The sequence below is a fragment of the Neophocaena asiaeorientalis genome, unplaced genomic scaffold (genome assembly GCF_003031525.2).
Source record: "Neophocaena asiaeorientalis asiaeorientalis breed wild unplaced genomic scaffold, Neophocaena_asiaeorientalis_V1.1 scaffold51, whole genome shotgun sequence".
Lineage (NCBI taxonomy): Eukaryota > Metazoa > Chordata > Mammalia > Artiodactyla > Phocoenidae > Neophocaena > Neophocaena asiaeorientalis.
Window position 1 is genome coordinate 793,191 of NW_020173335.1, and position 21,872 is coordinate 815,062.

The 21,872-nt window shown below is 37.4% G+C and overlaps 1 protein-coding gene across 1 annotated transcript in view; it reads right to left on the bottom strand.

The window, feature by feature from the left end:
* Window positions 1-21,872, bottom strand: part of MAST2 (microtubule associated serine/threonine kinase 2) — a 173,095-nt gene that overhangs the window by 116,103 nt on the left and 35,120 nt on the right. The window contains exon 3 of the mRNA XM_024746162.1: window positions 6,400-6,431. Coding sequence (XP_024601930.1) covers window positions 6,400-6,431 — 32 coding nt within the window. The remainder of the gene's footprint in view (window positions 1-6,399; window positions 6,432-21,872) is intronic.

Below are 21,872 nucleotides of genomic sequence, written 5' to 3' on the forward strand. Positions count from 1 at the left end.
ATATTAAGATGGCTATTTTTTTAAATTAACATATAACTGATTTACAATATTGTGTTAGTTTCAGCATAGTGATTCAGTATTTTTGCAGATTATACTCCATTATGGGTTATTACAAGATAATAGGAATAATTCCCTGTGTTATACAGTAAATTCTCGTTGCTTATCTGTTTTACATATAGTAGTTTGTACCTGTTAATCCCGTACCTCTAATTTGTTCCTCCCCACTTCCCTCTCCCCTGTGGTAACCACAAGTTTGTTTTCTATGCCTGTGAATCTGTTTCTGTTTTGTATATACAATCATTTGTACTATTTTTAGATTTCACATATAAGTGATATCATATAGTATTTGTCTTTCTCCTGTCTGTCTTATTTCACTAAGCATAATATTCTCTAGGTCTATCCATGTTGATGCATATGGAAGAATTTCATTCTTTTTATGGCTGAGTAATATTCCATTATGCACACATACATATATGTATTTCTATATATAACATCTTCTTTATCCATTCATCTGTTGATGGACACTTGGGTTGCTTCCATATCTTAGCTATTGCAAATAGTGTTGCAATGAACATTGGGGTGCATGTATATTTTCTAATAAGTGTTGTCATTTTTTCCAGATATACACCCAGGAGTGGAATTGCTGGATCATATGGTAGTTCTATTTTTAGTTTTTGGGGGGAATCTCCATACTGTTTTCCACAGTGGCTGCACCAATTTACATTCCTACCAACAGTGTACGAGGGTTCCCATTTCTCCACATCCTCTCCAACACTTGCTATCTGTAGACTTTTTGATGATAGCCATTCTGACAGGTGTGAGGTGATATCTCACTGTGGTTTTGATTTGCATTTCTCTAATAATTAGTGGTATTGAGCATCTTTTCATGTGAAGATGGCTATTCTTTTAAAAATGGAAAATAACAAGTGTTAGCTAGGATGCGGAGAAACTGGAACCCTGGTGTATTCTGGTGTATTGCTGGTAGGAGTAAGAAATGGTGCAGCTGCTATGGAAAGCAGTATGGTGGTTCCTCAAAGCTAAAGAACTGTCATATGATCCAACAATTCCACTTCTAGGTATCTACCCAAAATAACTGAAAGCAAGGACTCAAATAGGTACTTGTACATCCATGTTCAGAGCAGCATTACTCACAATGTCCATTGATGGATAATGGATAAACAAAATATGGTACATACATACAATGGAATATTATTTAGCCTTGAAAAGGAATGAAGTACTGACATGTGCTAAAACATGGATGAATCTTGAAAAAGTTACGCTGAGTGAAAAAAACCAGACACAAGAAGCCACATTTTATATAATTCCATTTATACGTAATGTTCAGAACAGGCAAATCTATTAAGACAGATGTAGATTAGGGGGACTTCCCTGGCAGTCCAGTGGTTAAGACTTCACCTTCCAATGCAGGGGGTGAGGGTTCGATCCCTGGTTGGGGAGCTAAGATCCCACATGCCTCACGGCCAAAAAAACAAAACATAAAACAGAAGCAATGTTGTAACAGATTCAATAAAGACTTTAAAAATGGTCCACATCAAAAAAAAAGACAGATGTAGATTAGTGGTTACCAGGGGCTAAAGGGAGTGTAGAATAGGGGAGTGATTGCAAAGGAGTAGGGGGTTTCTTTTTGGGTGATGAAAATGTTCTAATTGAAAGTAGTAATGATTGTAAGACCTTGTGAATATGTTAAAAACCAGTGAATTGTGTATTCTTAAACGGTGATTATACAGTATGTGAATCATATTTCAGTAAAATTAATTGCCCTTCCCCCAAAACTCTGACAGATCACATCATTTCTCTGCTTAAAACTACCCACTGACTTTCTGTCCCAATTAGTATAAAATGCAAAGTCCTTTCTGTGGCCCACAAGGCATTACAAAATCCAGCTCCTGCCTCATGTTCTTCTACACCCTCCCACCCCAACACCATTGTTCACTTAGCAACAGCCACTCCAGCCTCCTTTCTACTTGCCAAGCATGTTCCCACCTCAGGACCTTGGCACATGCTATATCCCTACCTGGGATGCTCTTGCCCAGTATATACATCAACATCACTCATTCCAGACTCCTGTTCTCTACTCAAACATCATCTTAATGAGAAAATTTCTAGAAAACATGATTTAGAATTTCAACCCCTGGGCTTCCCTGGTGGCACAGTGGTTAAGAATCCGCTTGCCAATGCAGGGTACACGGGTTGGAGCCCTGGTCCGGGAAGATCTCACATGCCGCAGAGCAACTAAGCCTGTGCACCACAACTACTGAGCCTGCACTCTAGAGCCCGCGAGCCACAACTACTGAGCCCACGTGCCACAACTACTGAAGCCTGTGTGCCTAGAGCCCGTGCTCCGCCACAAGAGAAGCCACTGCAATGAGGAGCCCACGCACCACAATAAAGAGTAGCCACCGCTCGCTGCAACTATAGAAAGCCTGCGAGCAGCAACAAAGATAAATAAATCAATCAACGCAGCCAAAAATAAATTAATTAGTTAAAAACAAAAAATTTCAACCCCTGCCCCACAAAAACACATACCCTCATATTTCTTTATCTGGTTTTATTTTTCTTCATAGCACTCAATATCATGACATATCATACATGCTTTTGTCTGTCCGTCTCTCTGTCTGCTAAAACCTACTGTATCTCCAGTATTTAGAACAGTGCCTGCACATAACAAGAACTGAATAAATACAGTATGATAGATGCATGGATGGATGGATGAATTTGAACAAATGAATGAATAAATGGAAGCAAAAAGACAAACAGAAATGTAGTAACTTGTTTTATGAAAAAATACATAGTAAATGGTAGGGCAGAGACTCAACCTAGGTCTGCCTGACTCTCAAGCCCAGGCTCTTTACTTCTATGCTATAATTCCATTTACTAATTTGGAGACATTGGAGGAATTACTTGTTGGGTGGAAGTGCATTTTGTATGACAAGATATCACATACATCTCGAAATCCATTTTTTAGTTCCTGTCCATTTTCATGCAACTACCAAATTACATGGAAAAGCATAACAATTGACAGCCTCCAAAATGACTGAACTTCATTTATTTTATATTGCTCAGCTATTTTAACATTATACTAATTAAATGAATCTGACTCCCTCTCTAAAGACAAGAACACCAAACCAGCTGCAAACTCCAAATCTCTCTGCACCCATAATGTATACTAGTGAGAACATGCCAAAGGAAATGGGCCTTTATACCTGGTGGGCATACAGTAGGTTCTGCTCTTGCAAGAGCCATTCTGGGGCAGAAGCAAACAGGGATCTAGTACAATACCCCTCTCCTTCTGACAAAGACTCAGAGGACAATTATAATAACTTTTAACTTTCCAGACTAGGCTACAAGGACAAGAAATAATGGGCTAAGTGGTAAGTCACTCGTTTTATTAACATCAGTTTCTCCACACTTACTACAAATGTTTAAGTATTGATTAAACTTATTCAAAACACCTTACGCTTTGTGGTTCTTAATTTCCTGTCTTCTCTACTTCAGATGCTAAGCCATGTTCTGCCTCCTACTGCATACTCCCTGCGAAGACTTGCCCAGTTCTCTGAAGAAGAGGTACCATGGAGTTTCAATTATTTGGTGAGATGACTAAGCACAGAGATCAGGTAAGCCCAGGTAAGCCAGCCCCCTCATTTTACAAGTGAGGCATTTCAAGCCCAGAAATGATAGTTCCTGTTGAAACCACATATAACTTGTTAGTGGCAAAGCCTAGGTTAGTATCCATGTTTCCAAGATTCCTTCCAGAATAAAACTCTTTCTACTCTAATACTAAAGATAAAAAATATATACTTTTCGGGTTTACTTAACTCTAAGTTTACAAAATAGAGGAATGTGTCTAATTGAATCTTATAACCTCAGAACTTAGATCAGTGCCCAACACACAGTAGGTATTATTATGTATTTACTGAGTGATCAATTGTTTAAATGGGAGTTACTTTATTAAAAAGTATTTCTGGCGAATTCCCTGGAGGTCCAGTGGTTAAGGACTGGGTGCTTTCACTGCTGGGGCTGGGGTTCAATCCCTGGTCGGGGAAATAAGATCCCACAAGCCACGCAGTGCAGTCAAAAAAAAAAAGTACTTCTGATCTTTATTAATTAAATATTTAAAGGCAGTTAGAATACACCTAACTTTAACTACAATAAATAACCAAGAAACTCCTCTAGTTTAAAACTAAATCGATCCTGGGACTTCCCTAGTGGTCCAGTAGTTAAGAATCCGCCTTCCAATGTAGGAGACACAGGATAGATCCCTGGCTGGGGAACTAAGACCCCACATGCCGCGAGGCAACTAAGCCCACACGCTCTAGAGCCCACGTCGCAACTAAGACCCGACGCAGCCAAATAAGTAAAGATTAAAATTTATAAAAAAGAAAAAATTCAATCAATAATAAAAAAAACTAAATTGATCCAAAAATTCCTCCAGTTTCAAATAAAAATCATTTTCACAGGATATCCTTCCTTCTCAGCAAACTCTATTCACTAGAGGCACATATTCCTGGAAGAAGCTACCTGCCTCAGGCCTTAATTCATTTCACCTAACCTTAAGCAAAGGCAAATCTCAGAGAACTTCCAAATAAAGGGAACCAAAAGAAAAAAAAAATGACAGAAATAATAGGAAAGTGACCAAGTACAAATATTTGCTGAATGTGATGCTGAAAAGCCACTCTCCTTCAGTTATGTACACCTACTCAGTGTATCATTCCATTAAGAGTCCTGGTAGCGCCCTTGCCCAACTTTTAGAAGACTCAGGACACTTGAGAACCTAGAATTGAGATCCACTGCTAGAAATTAATTTAAAGACAGAAATGTGACTCTTAAATAATGAAATATATCCAAATGTAACCTAATATATTTACAAGAATTCTGAAACTAACACACCTTAGACTAAAACTAAAAAATGAAGCACTATCACATGTATTAAGTGATCTTTCTAATACCTATATATATATAAAACAGGTATCATCATGGTTTATCATTTTATAGATAAGGCAACTGAGGAGATGAAGCAATTCCTCTACATTACAAAGCTAATTAAGTGACATAGCCAAGACTGAACCCTAGGAGTTTGCTGACTCATAACTCCAGTCTCTTTATATCAAAGCACAGTGAGCTTTCATAAAGCAGCCAAAAGGACTTTACAAGAATCTCAGAGGACAATTTAATCATTGGAGCATTTTACAAAACAAAATCCCAGGATGACAGTAACAGAAACACCATGTGTTTCACACATTTTTAAATGCATATGATACATACATAAAGTATACTTAATAAATAAATAGGAATACTGTCGTCCTCTCTGTAGCCACGTCTCATACACGTCTGTGAGAGACTTTTCAAAGCCATCGTTTTAACACAGGCCTATTCCTTTCGTGTTTCCCAAATCTGGCTCCTTAGCAAAATCACAGTGGCTGTGCTCGCAGGTGCAAAAGTACAGGCTCCCAGGCCCCGACGTGGAGATTTTAAACAAGCTCAGAATCTGCATTTTAACTGCTTCTATTATTTAAATGTTTGTTTTTAATCTGAAAAATAAGCATTCTAGATGATTCTGATTAGCCAAATATGCAGTACTACCCCAACAGAAGTCTTAGAGAAAAAGCAAGCCAAGAAAACCTATGAAATTGAAATCCAGAGACAAAGATTTTTTTTTTTCTTTTTTTTTTTTTTTTTTGCGGTCCGCGGGCCTCTTACTGTCGTGGCCTCTCCCGTTGCGGAGCACAGGCTCCGGACGCGCAGGCTCAGCGGCCATGGCTCACAGGCCCAGCCGCTCCACGGCATGTGGGATCTTCCTGGACCGGGGCACGAACCCGTGTCCCCTGCATTGGCAGGTGGACTCTCAACCACTGCGCCACCAGGGAAGCCCCAGAGACAAAGATTATTAACGAATTTCCCCAGCCCTGAAGCCAGAAGAGAACAAAAAGGTAAACGATAGCCCTATTCAAACCATGAACCCAAACGTAGCTTTTTTTGCCCCAACTTGTTGACCTCTCCCTAGTACCATGCTATGGGACAGATGTAGATGCTAAGAGTTTCAATTTTAACATTCTAAAAAAGCTTGACTCTACTAAAACTCAGTAAAGCCCAAAACACAAACATAAGACTGTGATGGGTATTTAAGTGGCAGCTTTCCCCCAGACCCTAGGCAAAAATTGACACAGAGAAGAGGATCTGGGGTGGGGAGTGATGAGGGAGAGGGGAGGAGCTGACCTAGTGAGAGAAGTTGGCTGGCCCACTGGTTTCACTGGCCCAGACAGGAGTCCACAGAAAAAAACACTCATGAATGAGAGTCTTCTGAGTGATACTGAGAACAGTCCCCAGGAGGGATTCCTAAGCAGGATATCATAATCAGAATCATAATCATCATCTACTTACAAGCTGCCTCTTCTTGGAAGGCTCAACTCCTTCTGAAAAGCAAAACACAAACGTAAGTTAGAGAGAAATAAGGACCCATCTGAGTCCCACAGGTCTGTACTAAATGTCCTAGAAGATTTATAGCATCATATTAATAATGGCAAAAACTCAATATTTCTAAATAATAACCTTTTTCTTTGTCTCTCAAATTTTAGTGAAATAATAAGCAGTCTGGTTAACTATCTATCATCTCCTCATCCTTCCTTCCCAAAAGGAATGTCTCACAGAATACTTGCAGCACTTTCACCACTAGATGTAACCAACTGGCCAATGAAGATTCCAGGTATTCACCGGGCCAGCCATCAATGGCTGATGAATTGTAAAGGACTCATATCATTAGAGTCAGTGATATGAAAGGAATGAAATGGAATATTTTCTTTAATTATAAAATATTTTTGACAAATAAATAAGTACAGAAAATAATATCACAAAGATGACTATACACACCACTGACATGAGAAATAACCCTTGCAATAGCAGATGGGCCCCTGTGACTTGCTTTCTAAATTTATCAAGTCCCACCTCCCACTAGTCTCCACTTAACAACTATTCTTAACTTTCTGTTTATCTTTTCCATAAGTGTCTTTATTTTTTATTACATATATCCATAAATTATTAGTATTGTTTTACACATTTTTTTAATTATATACTTAAAACACTGTATATATTCATCTGCTGACATCAATCTACATTATAATTAGGAGATTCACCCATGTGAATATATTTCACTTTAGTTCATATATCTATAGTACAGTAGTCCAGTCTATAGATTTTTATAGTATTTATTTATCCATTCTCCAGTAAATGGAAATTTAATTTTCTTTCCATGTTTTTCTTCTCCATCAAAACAATACTCCTATAAACATGCTGTACTTGCTTCCTCATGCACATGTATAAAAAGTTTCTTGGAAGTATACACTTAGATGTGGCATGAACTGAGTCAGAAACTGCATCAGAAATTGCTCCCAAAATGACTGTACCAATTTACCTTTCCCCTCCAACACTTCCTAACAGTTCTCCTTTCCAGACCTGTCTCCCAACCTCCTGACACTTATAATCAATTGCCTTCTCAACATTTCAAATCCAAAGTGTCCAAAACTGAATGTGTTCTCTCCACCAAAACGGACTCCAACCATAGCCTTTCCCCATCTCAGATGACGGTAATTCTATTCTTCCTGTTGTTCATCAGACCAAAACCCTGGACATCTGGACTCTTGTTTTTAACACACCCCACATCCCATCCAACAGGAATTCTTAATGGCTTTAAATTTAAAATACAGCCAGAATACAACCATTTTCCACAATCTCCAAAGACTTACATGCTTACAATCTCTTAAGCAAAAACCTTGGATTTAATCATGTTTTAGAAATCAGAATTGGGGGTGGGTAATTAAAGTAATAGTAATAGTAATATATATATACACACACACACACACATACATATATAATATATAACAACCTCAACAAAGACTAGGTCACCAACAAAATACATCAAAAACATTAAGATTTCTCCAGTAAAGTGTATGACAGCCACAATAAATGTGATAAAAACTCTAAAGAGTCTCAGTTCAGTTTTGTCACCAGAAGAGTTCAAATTAGGTCAGGTTTTACTGCTAAATGAGTTACAGAATCTCTTGGGTTTTGCTATTACGATCTAAGCCACCATGGTCTCTCCCCGGCCTCACAACTGTCTCCAACTGGTATCCCATTCCTGCTTCTATCCTTACCCCACATGGTTTGTTCTTAACAGAGACTTTTTAAAGGTCAGTAAGATCACAACACTCCTACTCAAAATCCTGGAATGGCTCCCCATTTCATTCAAGAATAAAAGTCAAGACCTAAATGGGTGACCCACCACCCTTCCCCAGTATCTCTCCGACCTCCTCTCTCCCGTGCACACTTGCACATTTTGATCCAGCCACACTGGACTTTACTGTTTGTCAAACACATTCGGTATTCTTCTGCCTTAAAGCCTTGTGCTAATTTGTGCACTCTGCCTAGAATGCTCCTCTTCCCCAAATATTTCCTTGGCTAACCCCTACAGCTTTCAAATCTCTTGGCTCAATTTTCACCTGAGTTCTTAATGAAACCTACTATGCTGATAGCTCTATATAACATTACAACGTATTTTCCACCCCATCACACTCTTCCTCCACTCTGCTTTTATAACCAATACACTTTCCATACACTTACCACTTCTAACGCACTATGTAATTTACTTGTTTATAATGTTTATTGTTCATTTTCTGTCTTTCCCCACTAAAATCTAAGCTCCATGAGTGCTGGGATCTTAGTCTGTTTTATTTAGTAATGTACCTCAACAACTTAGAACAGTGACTGGCAAGTAGTAGATGCTCAAAAATTTGTTGAACAAATGATTTCACATACTCGCCAATACCTGGCATTTGTTAGACTGTTTAATTTTTGTCAATCTAATGGCTGTGATCATATCACAGTATGGGTTTAATTGCCATTTCCCATAATTACTAGTGAAGCTAAACAGTGTTTTATATGTTTATTGGCCATTAGGGTTTCCTCAACTGTGAATTGCCTATTTACAATCGTCCCTCGGTATCAGTGGGGGACTGGTTTCAGAACTGGCAGATACTAATACCTGCAGATGTTCAAGTCCCTTAGATAAAACAGCACCATACAGTACAGTTGGCCCTCCATATCTGCAGCTGGGGAGCCTGCCAAGACGCAGGGTCAAGTGTATATCCCTGGCCTATTTTTCTATTAGGTTTTCTATCTTTTTTCTTATTGAGTATAGGCATTTACCTAATATACTCTGGATACTAATTATTTGTGGATTATATTCACTGAAAATGTTCTCTCAGTCTTTTTACTTTTTTTTAATGGAGCCACCAAAGAATTTAATTTTTATATCATCAAATCTATTATTCTCCTTTATATTATCTATTTTTACATATAAGAAATACATCCCTAAGACTCCTCGCTCCCAATGCAGAGAACCCAGGTTCGATCCCTGGTCGGGGAACTAGATCCTGCACACATGCCGCAACTAAGAGCTCGCATGCCTCAACTAAGACCCAGAGCAGCCTAAATAAATAAATAAATATTAAGAAATACATCCCTAAGACTCCTCGCTCCCAATGCAGAGAACCCAGGTTCGATCCCTGGTCGGGGAACTAGATCCTGCACACATGCCGCAACTAAGAGCTCGCATGCCTCAACTAAGACCCAGAGCAGCCTAAATAAATAAATAAATATTAAGAAATACATCCCTGACACACAGAGACATGAATACATTTACTTATATTTTCTTCTAAAAGATTATAGGTTTACTTTTCACACTAAGTTTGTGAATATACCTGGAACTTATTTTTGCATATGGTGGGAGATAGGAATCCCATTATATTTTTTTCTATAGGAGTGATCAATTATCCCAAGCCATTTATTAAATGATATGCAATGTCAGTTCTGTCATATATTAAGTTTCCATGTACACAGGGGTGTCTTTCTTGACTATATTCTATTCCACTGTGCTGTCAGCCCCTGTGCCTATACCACGCCGTTTAATTGGTATAGCTTGACAATAAATCTTGATATTTGTAAGGCAAGTCCACTCACATTGTTATTAGTCCTCAAAATTATGGGAGTTATTCTTGGGACTCTGCTCTTCCATATAAATTTTAGGATCAAGTTGTAGATTAAAACTTGACACTGCACTCAATCTAGAGGATAACTGACACATTTATAATACAGACAACTGCTATACAAGAACATGGTAAATCTATTTATTTAGGTCTTCTTTAATGTTTTAATAAAGTTTGATACATTTTCACATAAAGATTATACAAATCTTTTGTTATATTTATTTCTAGATAGCTTACATTTTCTTGTTGCCATTATAGTGTATTTTTTAACTAAATCAAGAGTTGTATTTCATTACACCAGTAACACCATTTTCTTCCCAATATGAAAATTTTCAAACACAGGAAACAGAAAAGTTAAAAGATTTGTACAGTGAACATCCATATACACACCCACAACCCAGACTGTACAACTGTTAACATTTTGTGGTATTTTCTTTGTCACATATTTAGCCATCTATCCACCCATTTGAGTTTTTTTAAATATTTATTTATTTATTTTGGCTGCACTGGGTCTTAGCTGCAGCACGTGGGATATTCGCTGCAGCACGCAGACTCTTAGTTGCAGCATGCAGACTTCTTAGTTGCGGCATGCGAACTCTTAGTTGCAGCATGCATACAGGATCTAGTTCCCTGACCAGGGATCGAACCCGGGCCCTCTGCATTGGGAGCGAGGAGTCTTTTTTCTTTTTTTTTTTTGGCTGCGTTGGGTCTTCACTGCTGTACATGGGCTTTCTCTAGTTGCAGCGAGCGGGGTCTACTCTTCGTTGTGGTGCGTGGGCTTCTCATTGCAATGGCTTTTCTTGCTGAGGAGCATGGGCTCTAGGGTGTGTGGGCTTCCGTAGTTGTGGTGCACAGGCTTCAGTAGTTGTGGTTCACAGGCTCTAGAGCACAGGCTCAGTAGTTGTGGCACACAGGCTTAGCTGTTCTGCGGTATGTGGGATCTTCCCAGACCAGGGCTCAAACCCGTTTTCCCCTGCAGTGGCAGGAGGATTCTTAACCACTGCACCACCAGGGAAGTCCCTGTTTTTTTTCTGTTGTTGTTATTTTGTTTTTGGTTTTTTTTTTAATGCATCTCAAAGTAGACTGTGGACATCAGTACACATTTCAGTATGTATATCATTAAATAGAATTCAGTATTTGTTTACAACTTTTTCATGTTGGGTTTTTTTTTTTAAGGTAAACGCTGACAAACCTTAGGTGTACCAATGAATAAGTATGATAAATGTATATGCTCAGATAACCTAAATCCCTATCAAAATACAGAATATTTCCATCAATTCAGAAAGTTTCATCATGTCCTTTCTTGGTAAATCCCCAACAAACCACTATTCCCTCGCCCCAAGCAAATACTATTCCCATATTTTCACCATAGATTTTTTTTCACCAGAGCTTCATATCAATGGAATTATACAAATATGAACCTCTTTATATAATCCCTTCTTTCACTCAGTATAGTGTTTCAGAAATTCATCCATGTGGTTGTATATAACAGTACCAATATCCAATCATATTAATATACCACAGTTTATTAATCCTTTCTCCTACTAATGGACATTTGAGTTATATCCAGTTTTGAGCTATTAACATTCCTGTACAAGTCTTTTTAATAGGCCTATGTCTCATTTGTCTTGAGTAAATAAGAGTGTAATTGCTGGGTTATAGGATAGATGTATGTTTAGTTTTATAAGAAACTACCAGATCTTTTTCTAAAGTGATTATACCATGTTACACTTCCATTAACAATGTATGAGAGTTTCAATTGCTCCACATTCTAGCTAATATAGGTTACCCTCGTTAATAATATAAGAATTGCTCTACATTCATGCCAAGATATGATATCAGTATTTTAAATTTCAGCCATTCTTGTGAGTGTGTAGCACTGTCTCACTGTGGATTTGCATTTTCCTGATGAATAATGATGTTGAGTATCTTGTAATGTGCTTATTAGCCATCAGTACATATTCTTGTATGAATTACCTTAAAATATTTTGCCCCTTTTATAACTGGACTATTTATCTTTTTATTATTGAGTTGTAAGCGTTCTTCATATATTCTAGATGCAAGTCCTTTATTAGATATTTTGATGAGTATTTTCTCCCAGCCTGTGGCTTGCCTAGTGAAGTTATAAGTGGTGTCTTTTCTTTTTTTTTTTTGCCATGCCACACGGTTTGTGGGATCTTGGTTCCCTGACCAGGGAACAAACCCATGCCCCCTGCAGTGGAAGCGTGGAGTCCTAACCACCGGATCACAAGGGAATTCCCATAAGTGGCGTCTTTTTTTTTTTTTTTTTTGAAAAAGACAAATTTTTCTTGTCCTCATGGAGCTTACAGTCTAACAGGAAGAAAGACAGTAACTGAGTCATCACATACATAACTAAAGTAGTTACAAGTTGGGTTCAGTGCTCAAGCAGAGAATAACAGGGGCAAGAGAAGTTGACTTCATTTTTATCAAAATGACACACGCATCTGGTTAAAAAAAACCACACAAACACTATAGAACAACTTCGAATATAGCGAACAATCCTTTCATCCTCTCTCCTCAACCTTCAGTTCCATGAGGCTACTTTTAACCCTTCTCTTTTAATTCTTCTGCTGTTTGACCTCTATTTCTCTAGATAATATGCTTCTGTCCTCTTTTTTTTAATTTTAGAATTTTATTTATTTTTTTATACAGCAGGTTCTTATTAGTTATCCATAGGCATCTTTTGATGAACAAAAGTTTTTACTTTAACGAAGGTCAATTTGCCAGTATTTTTTTTAATGGTTAATGCTTTTAGTATCTTGTCTAAGAAAACTCTGCCCATGGCAAGGACACAAAAATATTTTCCTACATTTTATTTCCATATGCTTTATGGTTTTAGCCTTATGTTTAGGTCCACATATGTTTATGACCCACGTCTGAATTAATTTTGGGGTAATATGTGAGATGGGGTTAAGGCTCATTTTTTTCCCATATGCTATCCACTTATTCCAGCACCATGTATTAAAAACACTATCTTTTTCTCAACAGATTGCTTTGCCACCTTTGTTGAAAATCAAATTGTAATACAATGGGCTATTTCTGGCTCTCTACTGCACTCTACTGATCTATTTTTCTAGCCTATGCCAGCACCACACTTTCTTGATCATGTAGCTTTATATCAAGTATTGAAGTCAGATCATGGGGTGCTTTAACTTTGTTCTTTTTCAATATTGCTTTGGATATTCTAGATTCTTTGCATTTCGATATGAATTTTAGAAACAGATTATTCACTTTTACCCAGAAAAGGCCTGCTGGGATTACAGACCAATTTGGAAAGCAGTGACAGCCTAATATTGAGTCTTTATATCCATGAACACAGTATTTCTCCACTAACTTAGACCTGCTTTAATTACTCTAAGCAATGTTTTATAGTTTTCAGCAAAAAGATCTTGTACTTCTATTGCTAAGTTTATCTCTAAGAAGATTTTTTTTTTTTTTTTTTGCGGTACGCGGGCCTCTCACTGTTGTGGCCTCTCCCGTTGCGGAGCACAGGCTCCGGACGCGCAGGCTCAGCAGCCATGGCTCACGGGCTTAGCCGCTCTGCGGCATGTGGGATCTTCCCGGACCGGGGCACAAACCCGTGTCCCCTGCATCGGCAGGTGGACTCTCAACCACTGCGCCACCAGGGAAGCCCAGAAGATTTTTTTTAATTGAAGTATAGTTGTTGTATAATATTATATAAAGTTAAGATGATTTTTGAAGCTATTGTAAATAAAATCTTTATTTCACTTACCAATTGCTTGCTTCTGGTATGGGAAAGCAATCAATTTTTTATATATTAACTGTATATATTACAATTTAAATTCATTATTATAGTTGTAATGACTGTTTTGTACATTCCCTAGGATTTTTCTATATAAACAATCATGTTCTCTATAAATAGTTTTCCTTCTTTCCACTTTCTAGGATTGTCTGTGGTACACATCCTTGCCTTGTTTCTCATTTGATTGTAGAGGGAAAGAGTTCAACATTTTACCACTAAATATGATGTTAGCTGTAGATTTTTCATAGGCCACTTTGATCAAATTGATAAAGTTCCTTTCTATTCCTAATTTGTTTAGAGTTTTTATCAGTAATGAGTATTGATTTTGCCAAGTACTTTCTCTGAATATGCTGAAATAATCATATGGTTTTTCTCCTCTATTCTGTTAATGTGGTGAATTACAGTGATTGATTTTCTAGTATTAGACTAATCTTGCATTTCTGGGTTAAACTCAACTTTGTCAAATACACCATTAGATTATCTTTGCTAATATTTTATTAATGACTTTTACACCTATGTTCAGAAGGGATAATGGTCTCCAGTTTTCTTTTATTATAATGTCTTTGTCAGATTCTGGTATAACAATTATGCCAGCCTCCTAAAACTGGCTGTGAAGTATTCCTGCCTCCTCTATTTTCTAAAAGAGTTTGTGTAAGATTGGTGTTATTTCACTAATAAAACCATCTGGGGTCTGGAGGCTTTTCTTTAGGATTTTTTGCCTATACGTTAATAAATAAGATTGGCCTATGTACTTTTTCTTCTCAGATTGTCCTTGTCAGTTTGGCTTCATGGTTATACTATCCTCATAAAATGTGCTAGGAAAGTGTGTCCTCTTTTTCTATTTTCTGAAACAACCTATGTAACACTTGGAATATCATTCTTTGAACCTACATGACAGTTCTGGCTTCTTGAATAGTTTAAATAGATAACATGAGGTGGATTTATATTTGGGGGCAATAACCATAAACAAAAATTCTATAAAATGCGTCTCTGAATCCTCTTTAAACAAGGAAATGCATCCATGGAAATCCATCCCTTCTGCATTCCTTACCCACTTCTTGCACCTACACGAAAGCCTACATTTGCAAGATGGATGCCCAGGGTTCCAGATCAGTACATTCTGTGCCAAGCTTTCCAGTACCATACAGACAGGCCTAAGGAAAGGAGAAGAAGAACTGGTCTCCAATCAGATAAAGGTAGTCCAAGGAACAATGATTTCCCAATCCTCCCTTTCCCAGAGAATATTCATAGCAGGCTGAGGAAGAAAGCTGCATAATCAGGAAATTTGGCTGAGGTAAGAAAAGCATTCATTTAGGCAAATAACCATAAATTCTCTGACTTGTCGCTTACTCTTAGAAAGTAGGATGGTAATATCTGACAGTACATTACAACATCAGGTGAAGCCTGTCCCATCCAACCTTCTCTGACCTACTAGTTATCTCTGGACTCACGATGTTCTGATTAGCATTCTGAACACATTCAAGTCTATCCCACCTTGAGATAAGAAAAATATTTCCCTTAATTACTACATACCCCTCTTCAACCACTGCCTTATCAATTCTTTTTTCCCTTCACAGTCACACTTCTTGAATGAGTTGTCTACATTCACTGTCTCCAATGTCTCACCTTCTATTTTCTTCACACACTGCAGATATCCCGAGACCTTACCACCCCATTTAAGCCATTCTTGCCAGGTTTCCAATGGTCTCTTATGTAAAGAACCTTTGCTGCATTTTTAGTCTACCTTTTCATTTTTGGGCTTGACTGCTCAGCAGCATCTGACAGTATTATTCATTCTTCTGTTTCGAATGACTTTTCTATCCACCAAATCACACTCCCCTGTTTTACTTCTTATCACTACTTAAACAACTTCCTTCATCTTAGATGCTCAAATGCTGATTGTCCTTAAAGCTCTCCCTGGAAACTCCTCTCTACACACATTTTACAGATGATGCCAATATTTGTATCTTCATCCCAGATCTCTCTCCACTATAGAGCTGTATATAGTTTTATATACAACTACCTTGTCCTTAATATGTCTGAAAACTCAACTTATCTTTCTATGCAAACTTGCTCCTTCTCTATTTTCCATTTCAGTGATGGTACCACCAAACTCAGAGTCATTCTTGATTCTTCACTTTCTCTCACACTACACATCCAATTATTCATCAAGCCTTGCCAGTTTTACCTCCAAAATATCTACCTTTAGTCAATTTCACTTTACTTCCACTGCTATGTCTCCTAGTCCAAGCCAGCATCATCCTGTAACATTCTCCTAACCGACCTCACTTTAGTTTTGTTCCCCTTGATTCTTAATGTTATATCAATATAAATATCATGCAATAAGTATCTATTTTCTAAGTGGTAATATATGAGTTTAAGAAAACAAATAATGCAGTCAAAAAGATCTTTTTAAAATGCAGAACTGACTGGGTGATTTCTCTTCTTAAAAACCCTTAATAACCCTTAATGGATAAAGTCTAAAATCCTTCCTGTAGCCTATAGGGCACTGCCTAGCTGCTACTGCCTTCCTCTCTAGCATCATTTGCACAATTCTCCAGGCTTGTTGGAGTTTTGATCTTTTAGACACAGCATACTCTCTCTCTCACCCTCAGGGTTTCACAGCTATTGTTCTCTCTGCCTTTTCCTTTGCTCTTTTTATACATTCTTGGACCTTAGCTTAAACCTCATTTCCTCTGACATTTCCCTATACACAGTTTCCCCAGCCTACCTCTATTTAATTCCAACACTTTACTACAATTAGTTGCTTAATTGTCTGTTTTCTGAGACTGACTGTTAGCTGGAGGAGGAGAGATCATTCTTGCTCTCAATGGCATTACTAGCACCCAGCACAATACCCAGCCTAGTAAAGTACCAAATGAACGTTTGATGAATAAATCAGTGAATCAGTAACGTAAGTAAATGGTACTTACTATTATCACTATCATCATTATAAGGCTCACATAGGGTCTTGCTCATTTGGAGTTATATTGATGAAAACTGTCAACTGCAATTAGGTCAGCAAAAGAGGCTTTACTAGAGAAAGGATATACTCTGCTATCACTTTTATTATTTACTGACAGTCTTCAGGATGGTAGCTATTATTCCACTGTTTGTTTTTGTTTTGTTTTGTTTTTTAAAGCTTTCAGGAGAGGGAAACAAACAAACAAACAAAACAAAACAAAACCATTACCTACCAAGGAAATCCACTTTTATACCATTTACTAAGTGGCCTTAAAAGGACCATTATTCCCGAATACAAGCTTTTCCTCAGCTCTGGCAGCAAGCATTCTGCTGGGATGCACAAAAACCTCCCTTTCCTGTGTAGCAAATGTACCATTACAACTGCTCTGGGCATTATGGCGTTCTAGCTCCACTTATTTACACTTGAGTGTGAGTGTATCTTGAGGTCAGGAACCAAGGGGAAATCAACGTATATGTAGCTATGGTGCGCCTATGAAACTCTAATGTATTTCACTCCTCTTGTTCCATTAAATTCAGATGTCCTCACCCTGAGAACAGGTTCCAATGACAAAATATTTACATTATACATTCATATTAAGAAACATGGAAAAGAGCACAAAATTTTAAGTTAAGAAAACTAGGTTCATGTTATGGCTCAATAACATATAACTTCTGTGGCCTGGGATTTCACCTACCTCTAAAGCTCAGATATAGTGCTTATAAAGGTCAAATAAAATAATGTATACAAAAGTATTTTATTCTATAAATTGTGACACAGATGATATGTGTTATTCTCATATGAGTTTGAAGAACAGTAAAAAGAGGCTGATGATCCTAACAGGATATTTCTACATGGCATAAAGAACTCAGGGCTCAGAGTCAAAAAAATATTTAAACACAGTTCTACTATTTACTCTGCTCATAAATCCTGGTCAGTCATTAAAAACCTTTCTAAATCTCATTTTTCTTATCTGCACACCTGAGATAAAAATACCTATTTTGCCTATATCATAAATGTTATTCCAAGGCTACAATAAGAAAACACATTTGAAAGCTTAAGGTTTTCATAAAAAAGATGCTCCATATCATATGTCATCAGGGAAATGCAAATCAAAATAATGAGACAGTACTACACACCCATAAGAATGGACAAAATCTGGAACACTACAACACCAAATGCTGGTTAGGATATGGAGCAAAAGGAACTCTTATTCACTGCTGGTGGGAATGCAAAATGGTACAGCCACTTTGGAAGACAGTTTGGCAACTCCTTACTAAACTAAACATACTCTTATTTTATGACCCAGCAATTGCACTAGGAGCTGAAAACTCATGTCCACACAAAAACTTGCACACAGATGTTTGTAGCAGCTTTATTTATAATTGCTAAAACTTGGAAACAATCAAGGTGTCCTTCAGTAGATAAACAGATAAATAAACTGTGGTATATCTAGACAATGGAATATTATTCAGCACTAAAAAGAAATGAGCTATTGAGCCATGAAAAGGCATGAAGGAAAATTAAATGCATATTACTAAATGAAAGAAACCAATCTGAAAAGACTACATACTGTATGATTACAACTATATGATGTTCTAGAAAAGGTAAAACTATGGACACAGTAAAATGATCAGTGGGCCAGGGGTGGGGGCACGGGGAGATGAACTGGCAGACCACAGAGGATTTTTAGAGCAGTGAAAATACTGTGTACGATATTATAATTATGGATATGTCATTATACATTTGTCCCAACCCACAGAATATATAACACCAAGAGTGAATCCTAAAGTAAACTAAGGCCTTTGGGTGATTATGATGTGTCAATGTAGGTTCATCCTTGGTTAAAAAAAGTACCGTTCTGGTGAATGATACTGATAATGGGGGAGGCTATGCATGTGCAGGGCAAGGAGTATATGAGAAATATCTGACCTTCCTCTCAAATTTGCTGTAAACCTAAAATTGCTCTAAAAACAAAATACGGTCTTTAACCGCCCCCCCCAAAGAAGCTTAGGACTTGACAGTTTGGATCATCATTAATAATAATAAGTTGCATTTTTCTAATCTGACCCACCTCCAACAAGATTTAAACGCTAATGGATGAATAGCTGACTCTGCTCCCAAAACTCAAGGATATATTGTTTAGAGTCTCTAAAATTTTTATTACCGTGTTGGATCCCTCAAGTTGACATATTTTGACACTGTCTGCCGAAAATGATATATCTCTCTTTTCTTGAACTATATTCTGAAGCTGCAAAGAAAGCTGTACATACTAAATTCTAGAGAAACAACCCCTCACTCCCTTTCACTTGTCCACAAAACAAACTTCTAAAGGCATTACATACAAAATAAGATGGTGCTCTTCACATGAGGAATCACTATCTATATGTATTACTCATTATTCACAATGACTAAACCCATAAAATATTTCCAAAGAAACGACAAAGGCCAAGTGTCTAAAGGCAACAACCACTACCCCCACAAGTAAACATGCAAGCCAAGAGTCACAAGGCTTGTGTTTGTCCTTTATATCAATAGCCACCAGCATGGAGATGACTGTGGGTTAAAACTATCTCTGCCTGAGACAGCTCCCAAACTGAGTATCCCTCACCACATTTTCTATTTGAATTCTCACTTATATTTATTTATTTATTCATTCATTCATTCATTCATTCCTCTTCCACTGAGTAGCTGCACTCTTCCCAGAAAAGGAAATTAACAGCCTTTAAGAAACATAACTCAATCTTCCACTCCACTGGAAGTGGATAGAGGGTTGGGTTTTGGAGACAACTTCTCAACTAACATATAAAAGCAAGGCAGGGGTTGGGAGGTGGGGGCATTCTCCACAACTGAAAGACTAGATATCTCTTTACAGAACTTGTAATTAAACCCATATAGTGTGCCTAACATAAATAACACTGTTTGAGGTGAGAGCAGGAGTAGAGAACAACACTCTAGGGGCCACTCAGAATCCACTGCTGATGAAAATACCATCCTATACTTCGGTGACCAACTGGATGAAAGAAGACAACAAATACTTTTTTACTCTTATTGAAATACACTATAAATACAGAAAAATTCACATAAGCATACAACTCAAATTTTCACAAACTGAACACACTAGTGTAACCAACAGCCAGATTTTTAAAAAATGAATTATTACCATCAATCCAGAAGCATCCTCATGTCCCTTCTTCCAGTCACTACCTACACTCCCCAGGAAAACCATCTTCTTGATTTCTAAACTTTATAGGTCAGTTTTGCCGTTTTGTCATTTTCTTTACATGGAATATAGAGTATATACTCTTCTCTGTCTAGCACTTGTGTTCAACATATGCCCAATTCGAGTCCCAGAAGGCAAAAAGTAAATGCAGATGTTAACAATATCTGAAGAGATAATGGCTAAGAAATTCCCAAAACTGATAATAGAAATGAATATACAATATATAGGAAGCAAAATGTACCCCAAGTAGGATTAATTTTTTAAAAATCTAGACCAGGTAAATGATAATAATATTGAAAAACACCAGGGACTTCCCTGGTGGCACAGTAGTTAAAAGAGTCCATCTGCCAATGCAGGGGACACGGGTCCGAGCCCTGGTCTGGGAAGATCCCACATGCTGCGGAGCAACTAAGCCTGTGCGCCACAACTACTGAGCCTGTGTGCCACAGCTACTGAAGCCCGGGCACCTAGAGCCTGTGCTCCACAACAAGAGGAGCCATCACAATGAGAAGCCTGCACACCGCAACAAAGAGTAGCCCCTGCTTGCCGCAACTAGAGAAAGCCCACGCGCAGCAACGAAGACCCAACGCAGCCAAAATAAATAATTAATTTTTTTAAAAAAGAAAGAAAAAGACAAAAATAAATCTTAAGAGACAGAAAATAAGATCCATAACCTTCAATGGAATGACAATTAGAGTATCAATATATTTCTCAATAGCAATGATGGAAACCAAAAGATAGCTGAATAATATGTGCAAGTCTGAGAGAAAATGACTATCAACACAAAATTGTGTACCTATACAAACCATCTTTCAAGGTCAAAAGTATTTAAAACAGACATTTAAATAAATATAAGTATTTACTATTAACATAACTATACTAATGTTAAATGACATACTTTAGGAAGAAGAAAAATGATCCCAGGAGGAAAGTCTAAGACCCAAAAATGAATATTGACCAAGAAAACTAGCAAAGATACATAAATCTCAGTTAAGTACTGACTGTATAAAATAACAATAGAAACATCCAACTTGTGGAATTTTTAAAAATACTGGACAAAAATAGCATGTACGTTTGGAGGGGGTGATGAGAAGGAAGGAGTCCTTGTGTTGTTCAGGAGGGGGGTTAAAATCTGAATTTGTTCTAATTCACCAGTAGAGTTGGAAAAATCAAATAAGAACACAAGCCAAAAAACTCTATCAATATTTTTAAATGGCAAAGAAGAAAAGGAGCTGTAAGGCATGGAAATGCAGGACATTGAATGTAAGAAATAATATGGCAGAAACAGTTCACAACAAATGTAAATAGACAAATTCACCAGTTTGCCCGGGGGTGGAGGGTGGGGGTAGTGGTAACTTACTGATAGCCATTTGCAACAGATACCCCAAAAGCAAACCTACATTGGAATGGTTGGGATAGTTGGTCTTAGAAAAACTAACAAAACAGATCTCAAATGATATAGAAAGGAAACACATCAAACTAGTAGACCAACTTATTAAAAGAAAAGCAAAGAATCAAGGGAACAGAGATCTTCAAGACATTAGAAAAAGAAAAGGAGGAAAGCTAAGAAAGACAGAGGTCTTTAGTTGAGACATATATATTGCAAATTCAAATACTTTCAGAGGCCAGTAAGGTAATATATTTCATCAAATCTGAAAAAACTACTAATTTCAAGGGATGTCATTATTTTAGGTATTAGAAAAAAAATTGTAAGCAAAACAAAATAACCACTGCCAGTTAAAGTATAACACACCATCAAAAGTAACATACTATAACTTCAGAGCTGTTAAAAAGTAAAAAGATGAGAGCCTTAGAAATGATAAAATACAGTAAATGTATGAAGCTACA